Source organism: Sebastes umbrosus, chromosome 22, assembly GCF_015220745.1.
Source record: "Sebastes umbrosus isolate fSebUmb1 chromosome 22, fSebUmb1.pri, whole genome shotgun sequence".
Classification (NCBI taxonomy): domain Eukaryota; kingdom Metazoa; phylum Chordata; class Actinopteri; order Perciformes; family Sebastidae; genus Sebastes; species Sebastes umbrosus.
The window spans coordinates 9,961,943-9,979,806 of NC_051290.1; the positions used below are offsets into that span (position 1 = coordinate 9,961,943).

General features: G+C 40.5%; 1 protein-coding gene across 4 annotated transcripts in view; it reads left to right on the forward strand.

Annotated features, from left to right (window-relative positions):
* sorcs2 (sortilin-related VPS10 domain containing receptor 2) overlaps nt 1–17,864 on the forward strand; it is a 236,230-nt gene that overhangs the window by 208,849 nt on the left and 9,517 nt on the right. For all 4 annotated transcript variants that reach the window (XM_037758034.1, XM_037758032.1, XM_037758031.1 and 1 more), the window contains exons 6-17: nt 4,093–4,157; nt 4,619–4,737; nt 7,770–7,859; nt 10,127–10,306; nt 12,187–12,333; nt 13,747–13,849; nt 14,129–14,205; nt 14,505–14,596; nt 14,900–15,007; nt 16,307–16,427; nt 16,520–16,653; nt 17,675–17,794. In XM_037758034.1, coding sequence (XP_037613962.1) covers nt 4,093–4,157; nt 4,619–4,737; nt 7,770–7,859; nt 10,127–10,306; nt 12,187–12,333; nt 13,747–13,849; nt 14,129–14,205; nt 14,505–14,596; nt 14,900–15,007; nt 16,307–16,427; nt 16,520–16,653; nt 17,675–17,794 — 1,356 coding nt within the window. The remainder of the gene's footprint in view (nt 1–4,092; nt 4,158–4,618; nt 4,738–7,769; nt 7,860–10,126; nt 10,307–12,186; nt 12,334–13,746; nt 13,850–14,128; nt 14,206–14,504; nt 14,597–14,899; nt 15,008–16,306; nt 16,428–16,519; nt 16,654–17,674; nt 17,795–17,864) is intronic.

The window sequence follows — 17,864 nt, forward strand, 5'->3', positions numbered from 1 at the left end:
GTTATAATTAATTTCCTGATATGCGGCTGTCTGATACTTTACTACCAGTTCATCATGTACAATACAGTGGTAGAGATGAAGATGACATTTGAACATCATCATTGGACCAACCCGCTGTCAATCTTGTATTCTGCTCGCTGTTGAGCGTCATTTGACGTGTTTTGGCCAAACACAGATAAGCATGAAAAAATAAAATGCATTGATTTGATAGGAGAGGTCCCGCCCTAAGGGAGGACGGGGACCTGCTGTCCTCCTCTACCTCTACTCTATAGGGATGCTTGTGCTGGTCGTTGCACCACCACAAAAGTGGAGCCCTTAGTCTTGTTTTACACTTTGGGTCATGTATGGGTTAAACAACATGGGTTAGAGTCATTGGTAGACATTATTTTGAACTTTGGAGAAAGCTAGGCTAGTTCCCTCTGCTTCCAGTCTTTATGCTAAGCTAGAAAAACCAAATCTTGGCATCAGATCTGTCATGCACAGACATGAGAGTGGTATCAAACGTATCATCTCACTCTCAGAGAGAAAGCAAATCGACGGTTTTCCAAAAATGTTGAACTATGAATAGCCTTTAATGTGATTATCATCATAGAGCAATCTAACAATAGTAATATAGAGTAAAACTATATTTGCTTCATGAAACATAAATTTGATCTCCTGCAGAGTTAATAGGTTCATTTTTTTGACTATATCCTGATCTCATTTTGCTGCCATTTAATAATATTGCTCAATAAAATTATATTGACAGCAGGTATATCCAAGATACTAATGAATCGGTTTTATGTTCACCATAATACAGAAAACGTCTGCTACAATTTTTCTTGAATTAAAAATTTGAATTGGATTTTAGTCATAAGAACTGAAGTTTATGCAGCAGAACCTTTTTATAGAGGAATCTCCTGATAGATTTGTTGTTCCTCCGGCAGAAAAATAATCCACAGCAGCAATATTTCACTGCTTGAGAGAGCTCTTCTGCTTCCCCTCCTCATTCTCACCTTCATCTTATCTTGTATCATGTATCACTCCCTCTTTATCTCCTGTACCATCCTCCTTTTTTCTTTCTCACCGTGGACGGCCAGCAGCTCCCGCACCTTGGAGTCTCGCCACACATCCACATACGTATCTCTTGCATGTGTTCTACCCTGCGGTCTCAATGCTCAGGCTGATCGGAATTCATGATAATGATCCGGATCACCACCAAAATCTAATGGCTTGTTCATTGTGCTACACTCCACCCCTCCAAAGAAATTCATTCAAATCCATCTCGAACTTTTGGAGTAATCCTGCTAACAGACTAACAAACAAACAAACAAACAAACCAACGCCGGTGAAAACATAACCTCCTTCCAAGGCCCTTAGCCTTGGCAGAGGTAATTATACATAGAATGTAAGAAGAATATGAAGGAAATTGATCTGGGAGTATGTCAAGCAGCTTCCAGTTGTCGCCAAACAGCTAGAGCCTGAGCCACATGACCTCCTCTCCACCATGGGACCTGGAAAGGTTATAATACATTAATATAAAATTGCCAAAACAATAATTTCATTCAGCTCTAATGACATGAGATTCATGTCTTCTCATCTCACTCTTGGAAAGAAAGCAAATAAGCATATTTCCCCAAAATGTTTGACTATTCCTTTAAAGTTCATCAACATTTTACTTTTCACATTTGGATTTCATGATACAGTATCCTAAGTGTGACAAAATATACATTTTTTTTTTTATGGTCTGGTTACAGGCCTTTACACACCGGCGGCGTGACAAATAAACAGCACAAAAATGTGAAATACTTTTATTGTGAAAGGTTATAATTAGTGGATCTGGTATGTGCAGCCTTTGTCAAGGTTGAAAGGAGTAACAATTTGCTGTCTTGGTTCGGACGACGGCGCCTCCATGTTGTTGTTTAATTTCACTTAGAAAAAAAAAAAAAAAAAAAACTCATTAAAACCAATCTGCTGTTGGGGTTGTCTGGAAAAATATGTTCCAGTGGACCTTGATTTTGGGATCCTGGGTGGTAAAGTTTGTTTGCCGTCCTGAATGAAAAGAAACAGCAGTTTTTTAAAATTGAAGTGGCATCTCACACATCACACAACTGACAACCAAAGCAAGCATTTGAGGATAGGCAATGAAAATGAAATGCAAGAAAAAGCATGCAGATAAAAGCGTAATCAAATGGCAATGAAACCGGAGCTCAGATGAAACTGAATTCCATTCCAGGGGGGGATGTTTTTTGCAGCATGTTGCACTTCCTCCTCCTTTTCTTCTAAATCAATTATCTTTTCTTTGTGAATCAACTCCCCAGTCAGTCATGTTTATCGTTCGTTTCATTTCCCCTGCTTCCTTTTCAGCCTTCTCTGTCTGCTTTCCCTGACCGAAGGAGAATGCAATCTTACACACTTAGATGGTGATGAAGGTTTATTTGGAGTGGGATGAGTCTGTATGTTCTCTTTCCTCCTGCTCTCTCTCTCTCTCAACCCAATCGGTCAAGGCAGATGACCACCCACCCAGAGTCTGGTTCTGCTCGAGGTGTCTGCCTTTTAAAAGGGAGTTTGTCTTTGCCAATGTGGGAATTGTTGGGTCTCAGTAAATAATAATATAAAGAGTACTGTCTAGACCTAAGATCTATATGAAAAAAAAGCCCTGAGATTGCCAGAGGGGTTACCAGAGTGTTAGCAACAACACTTCATTTATTAATTTGTATCAATATCATTAATGTTATTAATCATTGTGCCCTTTTTGTGATGCTACTGCAAACTGAACACTGTTTCAGCAGCACTTGCCAGCTTGGCTGCTGTCAAATGCACATACAGCACTGTATGCAAAGACACAACTAATTGTTAAACATTATGTTCATTTGTATGTAAGAATGATTTCCATGTTAGTGGCACTACTTTTTTTTTCCTGTGACAACTGCTGGGCTCCATACTATACTTGTACATGTATTACTCTTTTAACTTTTGTGGTACAACTGCTTTTACTCAAGGTGCCTTTTCAACTGATGACTAGACAACTAAAACCTTTCTAGAAGTTGGGGAAAAAGGCCAGTAAAATGGTTTTGTATGCAAATAGGGAGAATTGCCTGATTTATGTTTCTCAGACGCCAGTAGAACTAGATTTATAAAACACTTGTGAAGGTCATTTGGATTTGCCTCGGAATCATTAGCTGCTATAAAATGAGAGCTGTAAAATGTAATATGAAGTAGATACTGGTATCGTCACCTGTGAAGCTCCTAAGGTAGCTTGACTTTCTGTTGGTTTGAAGTCATATGCATTGCTTGATTTTTTATTTTAATAAACCAGTAGGCAAACTCCTCAGATCACTTGAAGAAGACTGAACCATCATTCTGTAGCACTTCCTGTGATGCACCTTCTCCTCCCTCCATGGCCTGCTAATTGCTCGTAAAGTCTTTACTGGCAAAGTAATGGTGTTTTAAATTTCACAGACTGCACTATGCAGTTCTAATCAGGTGAAATGCTTAGTTTACTGCTCACTGAAGGGCACACTGAGAGAGTGTACTGTAGTATACGTTGGTGTGCTGTGAAGAAGGAAAAGGGGGTATACAATTCTACAATTAACCTATAACCTGCATGTCTTTGGACTATATAAAGAATGATGCCATCATCAGCTGTCTCCGTGACTTCAGACTGTCTCTTAGACTCATGGTCGTCATCAGGGTTTCTGCCAGTGTATTACAAGCCTGTGATACAACTCCTCAAGCCCCAAGCCAAGTTCCTGTGACTTGCTTGCCACCTGAAGGGGGTTAGCCCCGAAGTTGGCAACAACGTTCAGCCCAGGCTTACTTAAGGTGGATTGATCTTTAAGGTGGACTAGCTATTCCCGCATACTTCCTGCCTTGGCACTGGAAGTAAATGCTGAGGTGCAGAATCATCCAATGTGTACAGAATTCCTAGAAATACTGGACTGAAAAATGAGACCAAATACATTTAACTTTCAAGAAATAGTTGTTTTTACTGCTTCCTTATCTAAAATCTAAAGTTGGTGTCATGTGGTCATAAGTCTAATTTCTGATCGAATTTACTGTCCCCCATGTCAGAAATGCTGTTGATTAATGTAATTCTCATCTGTGTTCCAGGTCAATATCTGGTGTGGATGTGGACCCTGATCTGGTGCACATGGAAATGCAAGATACAAGTGGAGGTACTGTGATTTTCCATCTGCACATGCATTATTTGTATATTTATTCATGATACTGTTAGGGGCCTGGTCACACCAGCACAGTGACATTTCAGACTGAAATGTATTTATTTTAATGGAATTGCCACAATCGGTGGATTTGAAGTAAATGTGTGGAACCTTCACATAGAGTTCAACTTTGGTTAACTTTGTCACACAAAGTCACATTATTGACAAATTACAAGCCAACCATGAGACACCAACAAGGCAAAGCAAGAGAGAGAAAGTAGCCCCTACATCACCAACTTCCAGCACTACCTTTAACCTCCGCTTATCCAAGGCTAGGTCGCGAGGCAGCAGGCTTAGCAGGCTATTCCAGAGGTTCATGAAGCCAACATTTTTAATATATTAATTTTTGTAAAGAACTTTTTTTTTTTTTTTTTTTTTTTTAAATCTTTTCTGTTCATTTCTGTGTGCCACTGCAGGTTACCTGTATGTTACCTGTCTCATCCAGAACTGTTCTGACAAAATGGTGACGGCTCAGTTTCTTGGCAGAATCGACCACAACTCGCTGCTGGTGCAGGACGACTATACATTTGTCAAGGTAAACATCACAGTAACTGGGGGAGAGCTGTGTGTTATAGAATTATTTTTGTCAAACAGAAATGGTTTCTCATCCTGTTTTCAATGTCCCAAAGATGGAAAGATTTATATCACATTTTTCAATTAAGAGATTGTTTTTCTTGAATGTAGAATATGTAGCTGTCGGAAGTATTACAACGGGTCCAGAAAAGGTTTAGGAAATTAATATTCAAAACATTTTATTGGTCTTTGTCGGCCATGCCGTTCCTCTGCACTCCCTCGAGACCACGTACGCGTTTCTCCGTCCAATTATCCCAGACACAGACCTGGACACCAGACCACTGCAGACCGTTGCTCGACAGGCTATCTGTGGAGCGCAGTGGTGTAGCCTTTCAGAACTTCCACCCTCTCTTGTGGGAGCCGTTGTCGGATTATATATTATATATACTACTATCCCAGTCAAAGTAGCACTGATCAACGTGAGATTCTTATCCAATAAGACTTTTATTCTGAATGACTTTTTCAACGCCCATGGATTGGATTTTTTACTGGTCATGGACACCTGGCTTAACACTGAGCTTGGTTCTCATATTGAACAGATTTCGCCTACATAGACCCTCCGGACGCGATGCGGGTCTAGCCGCTGTGTTTAAGAATCATTTTAATTGTCGCCTGCTGGACTCTTATCATTTCCCCAGCTTCGAGGTGCAATTAATTAAAGCTGTCCTGGTCAATTCCCTTTAAATTGCTCTTGTGTATCATCCACCAAAATTACATAAAGAGTTTATCGCTCAATTCACTGACTTCCTCTCAAACACTATGCCCAACTTTGATCGAGTTCTGATTCTTGGTGATTTTAAAATTAATATTTGCTGTCCCGCTAAGCCTCTCGTAAGGGAATGTATGCAGCTGGCTGAGTCTTTTAATCTTGCTCTGATTAAATAATAATTTAATTTAGCAGATGGCCGCCCACTCAGAGCCTGGTTCTGCCCAAGGTCTCTACCCGTTAAAGGGGAGTTTGTTCTTGCCACTGTCACTCCTGGGGGATCTCTCGTTGGGTCTCTCTAAATTATAGAGTACGGTCTAGACATGCCCTATGTGAAAAGTGTCTTGAGACAACTTCTGTTATGATTTGACGCTACATAAAAATACATTTAAATTGAATAGAGGGCAGTCGGTGTGCATATTTACTACACAAATTAGGTAGAATTCAAATACTTTACACTAAAGTGTCAAGATTTGGACCTGAATCCATCAACACTACTAAATACCCATATGCATTGGTATAAAAAGTGGTTTGGGGTCTTTAGTGAAACTTTAATTACACTGCTTGCCACCAAGATGAATACAGTCATTACTATATTAATACTATAGTGTTGTAGCTTTAAGTCTGTGTGCCTGAAACCCGCTTTTCCCCTGTTATTTATTATCATTCAGCATTTGAGCATATATTGTATCTGTCTGTGTATCTCAATCACAACTGAGGCTGCAGCTGTCTTTTTTTTTGCTGACGACCTCTGCTGCTCAGATAACATACAGTACTGTTGGCTTGAAATGGAAAAGAATTGTTATTTGGAACAGTGTGCAGAATTAATCTTGCCATGTCTATAATTGATTTGCCATGCGGTACAGTACTGTGTACACTCTGAGGGGCAGAGAGTTGAATCACATTTGCAACAGCAGACTATACGTGAGCTGCTATAGTAGAGCAGAAGCCCTAGTCATATTTATATATCTTGTGGAGGCATGTGTCTACATATTTGTGCATGTATATGACTGTGTGTAAATGCATGTATGCATAACTGACTGTTTGTGAATGTGTGTGAGAATAATTAAACCCTCATTAAGCAACAATAGATTATCCCCCCTGCGCTCCCAGTATTACTAACCCACTGATATTAGATAGGAACAAATATGTGGACAGAACAAAAACAGCGACACATCTCCGACAATATGATAATAATGCACTTTGCGTGCCTAGTCTGATAGTCTGTAGATATGTAGCCTATAAACAAGATATATTTTAATAAAATACAGTTGTACCGACAGGATACAGTAGAGCACAAAGGCCGTTTCTATGCTGACGATGGCCGTGCCTGCCTGTTTATTCACCTGAGGAGCGGATCACTGAGGACGCATGTTAATACCAGGTCTGAACAATGTCACTTTGAGCAAATATGATAAAAAAGTATTTTTATATAATTGTCGCTATATTTTTACAGTATTGCATGAGACAGATAATAACCTCCCCCTCAAGGTCTTAATGGCATTTGCAAGTTCCTGTCTGAAAAAATAACCAATCACAGCCGAGCTTGAGCCAGCCAGTCTCTGTGCAGCTGGGAATCACTCCAATCAAACTGTCAAACTAGGCAGCGTTGATCAAATATGAATCAAGATTCTGTTACTATGTCAGTCACCAGCGCTCTCTCTTTCAAGAGCTTTGTCTGCTAAATTGTAGCCTCAGCTGTTTGGGTATTCTGGTTCAGCACCTTGTGAGCATTTTGATCAGCTCTCTCGGGAGGGGGGCACCGTGACTCAGACTTTTACCCACAGGTCCCAGTTTTGTGTGGTGAATGCCAAGGTCTGTGCAGCGTGGGGGAGATTTCTTAAAATATTTACCTTTCAGCACGGTGTGAGTCACCAGAAGCAGATGGTGATCTCTGCACCTTAACTCCACCAGCTGCACACTGGTGGAGGCCGACTACTTGATTTTGTTTTTGAAGTTTTCTCTCTCTCTCTTTCCTCTGGAAACATTAAATGTCTTACTCTAAATTGCATTTTCCAAAATAAAAGCCTTTAATTTAGTCATTGTCCTGTATCTTGTTTTTCTGGAGCCCAGTGTCAATGACACTACAGTCAATTTTAATCTAACTCATTTTCAATTCACAAACTGGTCCATTCAAGAATTGAGTCAAAGCGAATGAGAAAAACTGTAGTAATAATAGTTATAATAATAAGTAGAGATAAGACAGTTACATAAGTTTTGGGTAGTGTGCAGATTGTTGCAAGGAAAAGATTACCATGTTGAGACTGTGATTTATTTTATTTTTCCAGGTCACCACAGGGAATCGCACCAAGCACTATGTGTCCTACCGGCGCAACGAGTTCGTCCAGATGAGGTTTCCTAAGTACGCCTTGCCAAAGGTAAAGCACATCAAAAATGATATTTTTTTCATTGCTGATGTCACTTCAAACTAAATTTTGGGTATTTGCTGATGCACCGTTTTGTCACTGACACAATAGACTTTTCAACAACTCATATAGCGAAAGCCAAACACTAAGCCTACATGTAGGTTCACACAGATCAACCATGTTGTGTTTTTTTTAATAGCAATTTTTGATATTGTTTTTTTTTTTCATAATCCTGAGGAACATCAGTTTTAAATGTTTCACACTGGTCTGTTTCAGAAGCTTTAAAGCACTAATAACAGTGCAATTCTCACTCAAACAATGAACATGTATGAATACATATTTTGTTGAATATTTGCAGAAAACACCAATTCCTGTTGGGGATTATCTAACATAGATAACTAAAGGGCTGCCCATGCCACCAGCATTTTTAAAGTGTTTTTAGAGCAGTTTATTCATCTGTTTCAGGGAACAAATACGTCTTTATCTCTACAAATGTATCAGTTCACACTGACAAGCATCAATATGTTACGTCCTCCGTTTATATGTGCTTAGCAAAGCATAGTCTCCACAGGCAGCCATTCCACTCCGCGTCGAGGTGCTGCATCGCCTTGTTGGGGTTTCTTTCACAACAATGACCAACTTGCTGTACATTATCACTTACTTAACAACCTTTACATGTTCCCCAATAAGCCAATACATGCAATTGAGGGTGAAATGCCTTTTCCTTCACTCACACCTGCAACTCTACAACCCACTATGTTCCACTTCTTTCGTTGTTGTCAGATGTTAGTACAGCACCTGTACCCAAATGAATCCTGGTAATGGCCTGATACACGATAGTTCCTATTAAATATTCACCACAAAGCATTGATCCAGTCACATCCCGTCTCACAGACATAAGCAAAGACGATAAATGATCTCTACTCCAATACAAGACAAGGAACCTTTGCTGTCAGCGTTGGCGTCACAGGGGCCCGTTTTAGCGTGACACCAGCCTGAGTGCTATTGAACTGCACTGATTGAACGTATAGAGTCCGGGGAGACGTCTCGTGTATTTTTTCAGCCTTAAACTAAGAACAGAAAACCCTTTAAGACAATCACTGCCATTGACACCCTGTCAGAGAGGACTGTGTGGAGTGTGTTTTCCACCAACACACACACACACACACACACACACACACACTCTCCAGCAAATGTATTGAATTACTCTAGCTCCACCACTTAGGGTGATCTTATACCTGAATTGCTTGACTGCTTCAACTACAGTACTCAGTGATACTCAAGGTAGGTGAAAGGGATTGAATTGCGTGCACACACATACACACACACTTTATTTCTCCTCCTCCGGCAAGTAGAGACAAAAAGGATCAATTTGATTAAGCGTCTAGTAAATCAGTTTGTGTGTGTTTGTCTGACCAAAGTATATCCTTAGACAAAATCTCAACAGATGGATGTATTCGTAGAAGCATGGCTCGGAAATACTTTTATTCCCAGGTCTCTAGGACCTTGGGAAAGGCACGTCCCCATTCGTCATGTTCTTGTCAAAAGTCCTGATATTGTCTATAAACAAGCGTGTGTGTGTGTGTGTGTGTGTGTATATATATGTGTTTGTTCTCTGTCTCTTGTCTCTCTACATGTGTCCTCTTACTTGGGTGAGCAGATAGGTCACACGTGGCAAAGCTTTTAGGTCTAGTGACACAGGGGAGAGAAATAGAGAAGGAAAAGAGGGATGGAATGAGAAACGAAAGGAGGAGAGGAGGGTAAAGTGTGTATGTGTGTGTGTGTGCGTGTGTGTGTGTGTATGGGTGAGAGTGAGAGAGGGACTGTTTCGAGCACCATGTTTTTCCACTGTGAATAATTGAAAGGCTGGAGGATGAAAAATGCAGAGGCCATCAGAGAAAGCAGTTTGCATCTGTCCTGTGAGACCTGACCCAGGTTATGGATTAACCACACACACACACACGGGACCCATAGACATGCAGCAGTTGGAGAAAAATTATAGTAGTTAGGAGTTTGGTGCCTTGTTTGAGGTCACCTCGGCAGTGCCCAGCTACCAGTCCAGACTTCGTACTTGGTCCGTGCAGGATTTGAACCAGCACCACCCTCCGGTTCCCAAGCCAAATCCATACGGACTGAGATGCTGCCGTAACAATAAAAAATGTATCACAAAATAAACATTCATTCGCAACACCACTGATTCAGAAAATACTGACTGTCCCTTTTTTGACCCCCACTTCTCCTTCTCTCTCCTCCCTCCATCCCTCCGTCTTTCCCCACAGGATGTTCAGATAGTGAGTACGGATGAGAACCATGTCTTCCTCGCCCTCCAGGAGTGGTACCAGTCAGACACATATAACCTGTACCAGTCTGATCCCCAGGGCGTCTACTACTCCATCGTCCTGGAAAATGTTCGCAGCACCAAGCAGCCAGAGGAGAATGTCCTCATCGACATACTTGAGGTGAGACGGGGCGGACGAGTGGAATGGCATACCCAACTCCCAGTTGGGTACCTGGGAGCCTAAGCACAAATCTGAAGATATTTTCAAAATCGGTCATACTTCTCATCATACTATATCTAGTCTATGGGCATATGGGACTACTTTTTTTTTTTTTTTTTTTTTTAAATGGTAAAAAATGTCCTAGAATAAGCAGTAAATATATAAATAAAAGTTGCACAGAACTATTATATGTCATACAGCTGGTGAAAACATTCGCTTGAGGAGCCATTCTCCATTAGTTTCAATGGGTTTCAATGCACATTAAGGAAGTATGTCTGTTTGCTTCTATTAAACATCAGAACATGCTTTTTTTAATGTAACTACGGACTCTCAAATGCATATAGGAACCCCCCATCTCTCTCTCACACACACACACACACACAATAAGGGCACTGAGAAGCTGTATTTACTAATATAGGCCTTTGATATAGGTCTTGAACTTTTAACCTACCGATCTGCTGGGGTCTCACGACTCGGGCCAGAGGACAGATGGAGAGAAAAAGGCTGACAAGAACAAGTACAATGTACTGCAGGTAATTGAACTATTTCAATCAGAAGATGTGGATATGACACAAATGTTCATCCAACCACCTGACAGTGCGAGTGGAGACAGTGCAGAGCATACTGGTGATGAGGAATTTGGGACAATTGAAAATGTATTGAAATGTGTAGACGGTGGCGCTTTGCAACACGTCCGTTCTTGATGTGAACCGGGAGTTACCCTCTGAAGAAGCGCGATTATGTGTCCAAAATATGAAGATACATGTATAAATGTCCTCTACCTAAATGGAGAAGTGTTGATCTTGAAGCTCCCATGTTAGTCTTGCCCTCTTTTCATCCTATATATAAGCGAAGGACATGAAGCAATCAGATGAGGAAGAGGGAGAGAAGAAGTGTTGGAGGAAAAAAGAAGAGGCAGTGGACCATGGAGGCAAAGGCCCTCACTGCAGAACTAATTCCTTCCTCCTCTATCATCCCTCGCTTCGGGCTGCACTCCCATCACATGCTGTAGATAGAGACACAGAGAGGCGAACAGTATACAGAGGATGGATAAAGACTTGAGGCAGAAGGAGCAAAAAAATTAAAAGAAGATGAAATGCTGGAGAGATGAAGAAGCGAAGACAGAAAGGAGAGAAGTCCAGAGAGAGTACAAGCGGGCTTATGTACTTAATTACCTTGTTTCACTCTATAAGCATCAGTGCTATAGATAGAAGCTGGGCGAGTCTGCAGATGGAGACACGGGGTTGTAATGTACAGTAAATCAATTGAGCTGTTCATACATGTGCTTTAAAAAAATGCTTTACTTTCCTCACCCGGGCTGTTCTGCAGCACCTCTTTTCACCGTCCGTCTGAAATGTTCTGTTTGAGCTCCTCCTATACTCTGGATAGCAATTTTACGTGGCCTTTAACACATTCTCCCTTCACCTCATATTCTGTGCCTATGTTAAAAAATGTGTTTTGTTAGGAAGTTTCTAGATTAAAGTGAGACTATATAACTTTTGAAAGAATAAATAACAGTATTTCTCTCGCAAAGGAAAAGTTAAATTCATAAGCAATGAAATACACCCTTGTTTCTTTCAATATAAACATAGAGTTAACTAACATGAGCTAAAAACTTTAGATACATATTTCTCTGTAACTGACATTACTGAGTCAGTTTGCTGACTTCATGACCTTACCGCTCTCTCGTGCTACTGTTACACATGTTTTAGCATTTACCATGATACTGTAATTTCCACCAGTGGCCACTATTCAGCTAAAGTAACATAGGCTCACTTTAAATGAGTAGTTCAGATAATTCTTTGCAAAGTTAACCCTTGCTTTTCCACTTCGCTTCCCAGGTGCGTGGAATCAAAGGAGTCTTCCTGGCCAATCAGAAGATCGATGGCAAAGTGACAACTCTCATCACCTATAACAAAGGACAAAACTGGGAACCCTTGGCCCCGCCTGCCACTGACATGAACGGCAAGTCGATCAGCTGCAAAGCAGTAAGTACTGACCCCGCAAAAAGACCCTCTCACTTTTTTTTTTTCGTTATTTAATCTACTACCTGAGATGAAAAATGTTATGACCTCAATAGAGCTACAAGTGTGATACATTACTGTAGCTTTAAAGTGTATGTTTTGCAATTATTTGTATGTCCACATACCGGTAACAACAAGCCAGCTTCAAATAGAGAAAAATTCAGCTAATGTGAAAATAATCAGGAATCTTATCGGCTAAATAAAGCTGACTAGCTAATCAGTTGACAGCCAATCAGATTGGTTTTCTTCTTGTCATAGTTGCAACTATCAGGTTAAACGGCGAAGAGCAATGAGTGACCCGCAGTCTGATATCCATACCTCACAGGGAGATACTGTAGAGGGAGAGCAAGTCTGATCCTTTATTTGAACCATCACTCTAGTCCGCTGACAAATTTGAAGGGGGGACACAGATATCAGCTCGAGACTTGTTTACCATCGCTGGCTGCTCGCTCCGATATTGACCTCTTCTTCTCTTTGGCCTCATCCATAACTCAATATAATGTCCTGCAAAGAAAATCAGCTCTCCAGGATTCACGTCTTTTGAGTCTGTCTTTATTTCAAAACATTGGCATCACACACATCACCTCACTGACATTACACGTCACCGAGCTAGACAAAGATACTAGATGTGCTATTTATTGCGTCGTTGTATCAGGCAAACACGGTCAGCTTTATTCATTACCGTACCACCTGACACGGACTGACTGAGAGTAATGACTTTTTGTAGGCGCAGAAGCAGTTTGAATGAAGTGTGTTCGAGATGAATGTGTATAGCTACAATCTGTATTTAATCCAGTGTTGAAAGGTACCACAAAGTACTGTAAATCACAAAAGACAAAGAGGTATTTAGTGTCCACCCTGAAATGAGATCGCGCTAGATGTGAATACAGAATTCAGAAAATGGTTACTGATTGTCCTATCACAACTACGGTTCCCTGATAAATTGTCTTAGATAAATGTCTCCACATACTTCAGTGTTATTTGTGACATAAAGTGACGTCTTCAGCTCTGCCCATTGAGAATAAAGCAGAGCAGCTCTGCCTCTGACAAATGTTTGCATTGCAAATCCAGTCTCATTCTCTCATTTGAAATTAATCAGCTTCCATTACATCTTTCCCCAAGTAAATGTGATTAAGAGCGCCAAATCCCCCATACTGAGCTGCATATTTGCAGCAGGATTATCAGGTATCTGTATGGTAAGACTCATTAAACAGGACTGTGAGTGTCTCCAGTTTGCCTTCCATTTCACTGAAGTGATATTATTTTCTCGTATTAAAATTCCTTGTTACAAATCCAATGTGAAACAGTCTATTAGAAGTCGGAACAGTGTATATGTACTGTGGCAGAATTACATTAAATTCTGGTTGCCTTCTGCAGCCGGACTGTCACCTCCATCTCCACCTACGCTGGGCGGACAACCCTTACGTGTCTGGGACTGTCCACACCAAAGACTCCGCTCCAGGTCTCATCATGGGTGCTGGTGAGTCTCCAGAGCAAAAATTACTTATATGTATTTTTTTGACGACATAACCTTCTCCCTGATGTATTGTAATAAATGTTTTTCAAGTCTTGGGACTTGAGTGCTAAGACTTGAGGCTTACTTGTGACTTTGTCCCACCTCTAGTCTCCTCACATCTCTTCTCTATATGTTCTTCCCTCTCCTTTTTGAACCTGTGTTGTTTTTAATGTTGTTGTTGTTGCATGCCTAACAAGAGACTCTCTGCCTGATCAAATTTTCAATTCCTCATCTTTCCTTCAGGTAACCTTGGCTCCAAGCTAGTAGAGTATAAGGAAGAGATGTACCTCACTCCAGACTGTGGGAAGACGTGGCGACAGGTACAACCTGTCCTTCCTTGCTTCTTCTTTGCTGTTCCACTCCTAACATTCTCCGCGCTTTCCCTCTGCTATCATGAATGTTGCACAATCTGAGGAGATAAAAAAAAAATCGATTTTGATATCTGTCCAGCTTTCGTTTACTCCAAACTGTATGACTTGTACCATATGGTATGTTAACTTTAATGTTTTGTTTTTCAAGATGAAGATTTTCATGAGTCGGATGTAAATAAGTTATAACATTAGTAATATCATTTCCATTTCATTTCACACCCCAACCTTTTTATGTTACTTCTTTTAAGGTTTTCGAGGAGGAGCATCACATCCTGTATCTGGACCATGGCGGGGTCATTGTTGCCATCAAGGACACCTCTATTCCCCTCAAGATACTCAAGTAAGATTACTTTTTCAGTATGTTACCATGTCAATAGCAATCCTTACTACTGCAACACATCATTTAACAGGGTGAGATCATTATAGTATTGATTTTTATTTTATTAAAACCATTTTACCTCTGATCGCTCCAAACTCTTTAAAGGTTTATATCGACCAGGGTTTAATAAATGGTCAATTTCATGGGAGTGTGTTGTTTGTAATATAGGCCTATAGTCATTACTAACTCTACTGCAAGGCCGTTTAGCGGCCTCCAATTGAAGTGACTTTTTGGTGATTGTGAACGCTACCTGTTTCTCCACAGGTTTAGTATTGATGAAGGACGCACGTGGATTATTCACAACTTCACCAGCACCTCTGTGTTCGTCGATGGACTCCTGAGCGAGCCAGGAGACGAGACCCTCGTTATGACGTGAGTGAAATCACAATTTCAAAAAGGGAAAATGTTCAATTTCAGGACTGCTGTCGGAAAAATAAAATGAAAGTTCAGCTGAATTCATCGTAAACGGTCTGAAAACTTTAAATCCATACAGAAACACACAGTTTTTATTACAGTATGAGTGTAAATTATAATATACTGAATTGAGAAATCTCTGTGGAATCGCAAATTAAAGAAACATTATCTCCTACATCTCCAAAAGCATAACCTTCCGTCCTGCTTTTCACACTTTCCGCTCTATGCTCGCTTCTAATGAGTCGTCTAAGAGGGTCAGACAGGGCAGCGCTGCCTGCCGGCACACTACATTCAAGGGAGCTCAAGATTCACAAGCATGCAATTGCCCACTGAAATTTTGCATGAACGTAGCTGGCCTATCAGGATGTGGCTACCTGAATATGTGCATTGTCCCACAGTATGTAAAGCAGCACAGGCTGCTATCCTTTTTCTCCTCAGCGATTTGCCCACTGATTTGCTTCCTCCTCGGATGGGAGAAGAAGATGAGTTTTGTCAGACGGTGGCAGCGGTGGGATGGAGTATTTTGACAAGATATGTGTTGGGCATTTTGCTGGCATCCCCTTGGCTAAATAACCCCCCCTCGTCAAGGGCCAAATAAATAATCTGATTCACAGTGTTGCAACTGCTACTGCCACAGTAGGCTCCCGTCATGTGTGCCTGGGGCTCACTACGCTCCTGAGAAAGGATCGGGGATGATGAGACGAGGCGTAACAGCGCAACGGTGAGAAGAAGAGAGCGTTGGCGGCACAGAGCACGGCTCATGCCGCTCCCTCTTCCCAGGCTGCCTCGACGGAGACATTACAAGAGAAGGCCCCTGCTTGGAACGGAACAACAATAAAATTTATATTGTTATTTTATTACAATTTTTCCTGTCGTTTTGAAATACAGGGGAAAAAAAATTTAAATCTAAAACTGTATTTTTATTATACAGTGATATGGATTGTTTGTGTTGTAATTTTATTTTGTTGTAACTCTGTACACACAACTCTATCGCACGTCTGTCTGTCGTGGGAGAGGGATCTCTTCTCAGTTCCTGAGGTTTCTTACATTTCCATTAAAAGGGTTACCTCCCCATCAGGAGGTAATACACCTCACATCGGCTTAACCCTGAGCGGGGGGTTAAGTCGATCTCTACACGGGAGACAAAGGGAAATAAAACTCAGTGACACAATGTCAGCCACAACTTTTACAGGTGTTGAGGAATATAATGTGAAATTATGTTTTAATTTTGTATCTGTTTTCTGTGTATCTTCGCAGTGTGTTTGGCCACATCAGCTACAGATCAGACTGGGAGTTGGTCAAAGTGGACTTCAGGCAGTCTTTCCCCCATCAGTGTACTGAGTCTGACTACGAGTCCTGGCAGCTCACAGACCTGCAGGTAATGCACACAATACAGTACATGCACACATAATTACATTACATGTGTGCCATTTTGAAACTGAATTCACATTTCTTCATGGTCATCCTCAGGGAGAGAAGTGCATTATGGGTCAAGAGCGGAGTTTCAGGAAAAGGAAGGACACGGCGTCTTGTGTCAAAGGAAAAAGCTACACTTCAGCTGTCACCACCAATCCCTGTCAATGCACAGAGAAAGATTTCAACTGGTGAGAACTCCACAGATGTAGAAAACACTGAACAGACTGTATTCATACAAGTATTTAATACTATTATTAACATGTGAGTGGGCAAATTTGCTTTATGCAAATGTATATTATTATTAGAAATCAATTTACAACACAAAACAAAGACAAATATTGTCCAGAAACCCTCACAGGTTTAGCATAAAAATATGCTCAAATGATAACAAGGCAATGCCAGTTTTTCATCGCCAAAATTTAGCGCAAGTTTGGAGAGTTATTTAGCCTCCTTTGTGACAAGCTTGTAGGAGATTTAATAATCAATCATTAATTAATATCAAAATATGTATCTTTAATCAACTGAATATATAATGTGACATAGATGTAATGTGTTCATATTAGAGATGTTGCTAGGGATAGTTTTTGAATTTAAGACAGCATCAGACAAGCTGTTTCTCCCTGCTTCCAGCCTTTTTGCTAAGCTAATTGCCTCCTATCTCCAGCTCCGTCTTAAGACACAGATATGAGTGTAGCATTATTGTTTGTAGCAGATTTAATAATAAATCATTAATTAATATCAAAATATGTATCTATAATTAATAACTCTAAATGATTCATCATAAACCCATTAATTGTCTTAAAAGGTTAGGGAGAATGATGGCACTCGGCTTCAGCTTAGTTTTAATATTAGAATAATTCAACCAGGCATCATCCGATTTTTGTAAAAAACAGGGAAATCTTGAGAGATTTGATGTTATTCAATTGAGTCTCATAATCTCAGGGTTGATATAAAGTTCTTGGGCATAGTGTACAGTGATTTAAGTTGTTTTATTTATTTTTTATTTTTGGTACCAAATTAATTCCTTAGGTTTTTTCTAGTTTCAAGTTGTGTTAATGCGTTAAAATGAATTTGAGTTACTTTTGACAGACAGACAGACACAAAGAGAGAGAGTGCTATGGTGTTAAATTTGCTGGTCAATATGTATACTCAATATTTTTACTATTGTTCAATCATATACATGTGTCTGTTGTGTGTGTGTGTGTGTAGTGACTATGGTTTTGAACGGTCCTCCACGGAAGGCAATCACTGCTTCGCTGACTTCTGGCACGATCCAGATTCACCACCCGAAGACTGCCATCTAGGACAAACCTACGTGTCCAGCACTGGGTCTGTTCATGTGCACAAACACATTCTCTCTCTCTCTCTCTTTCTACATTACATTTCTATTTGTGAACAG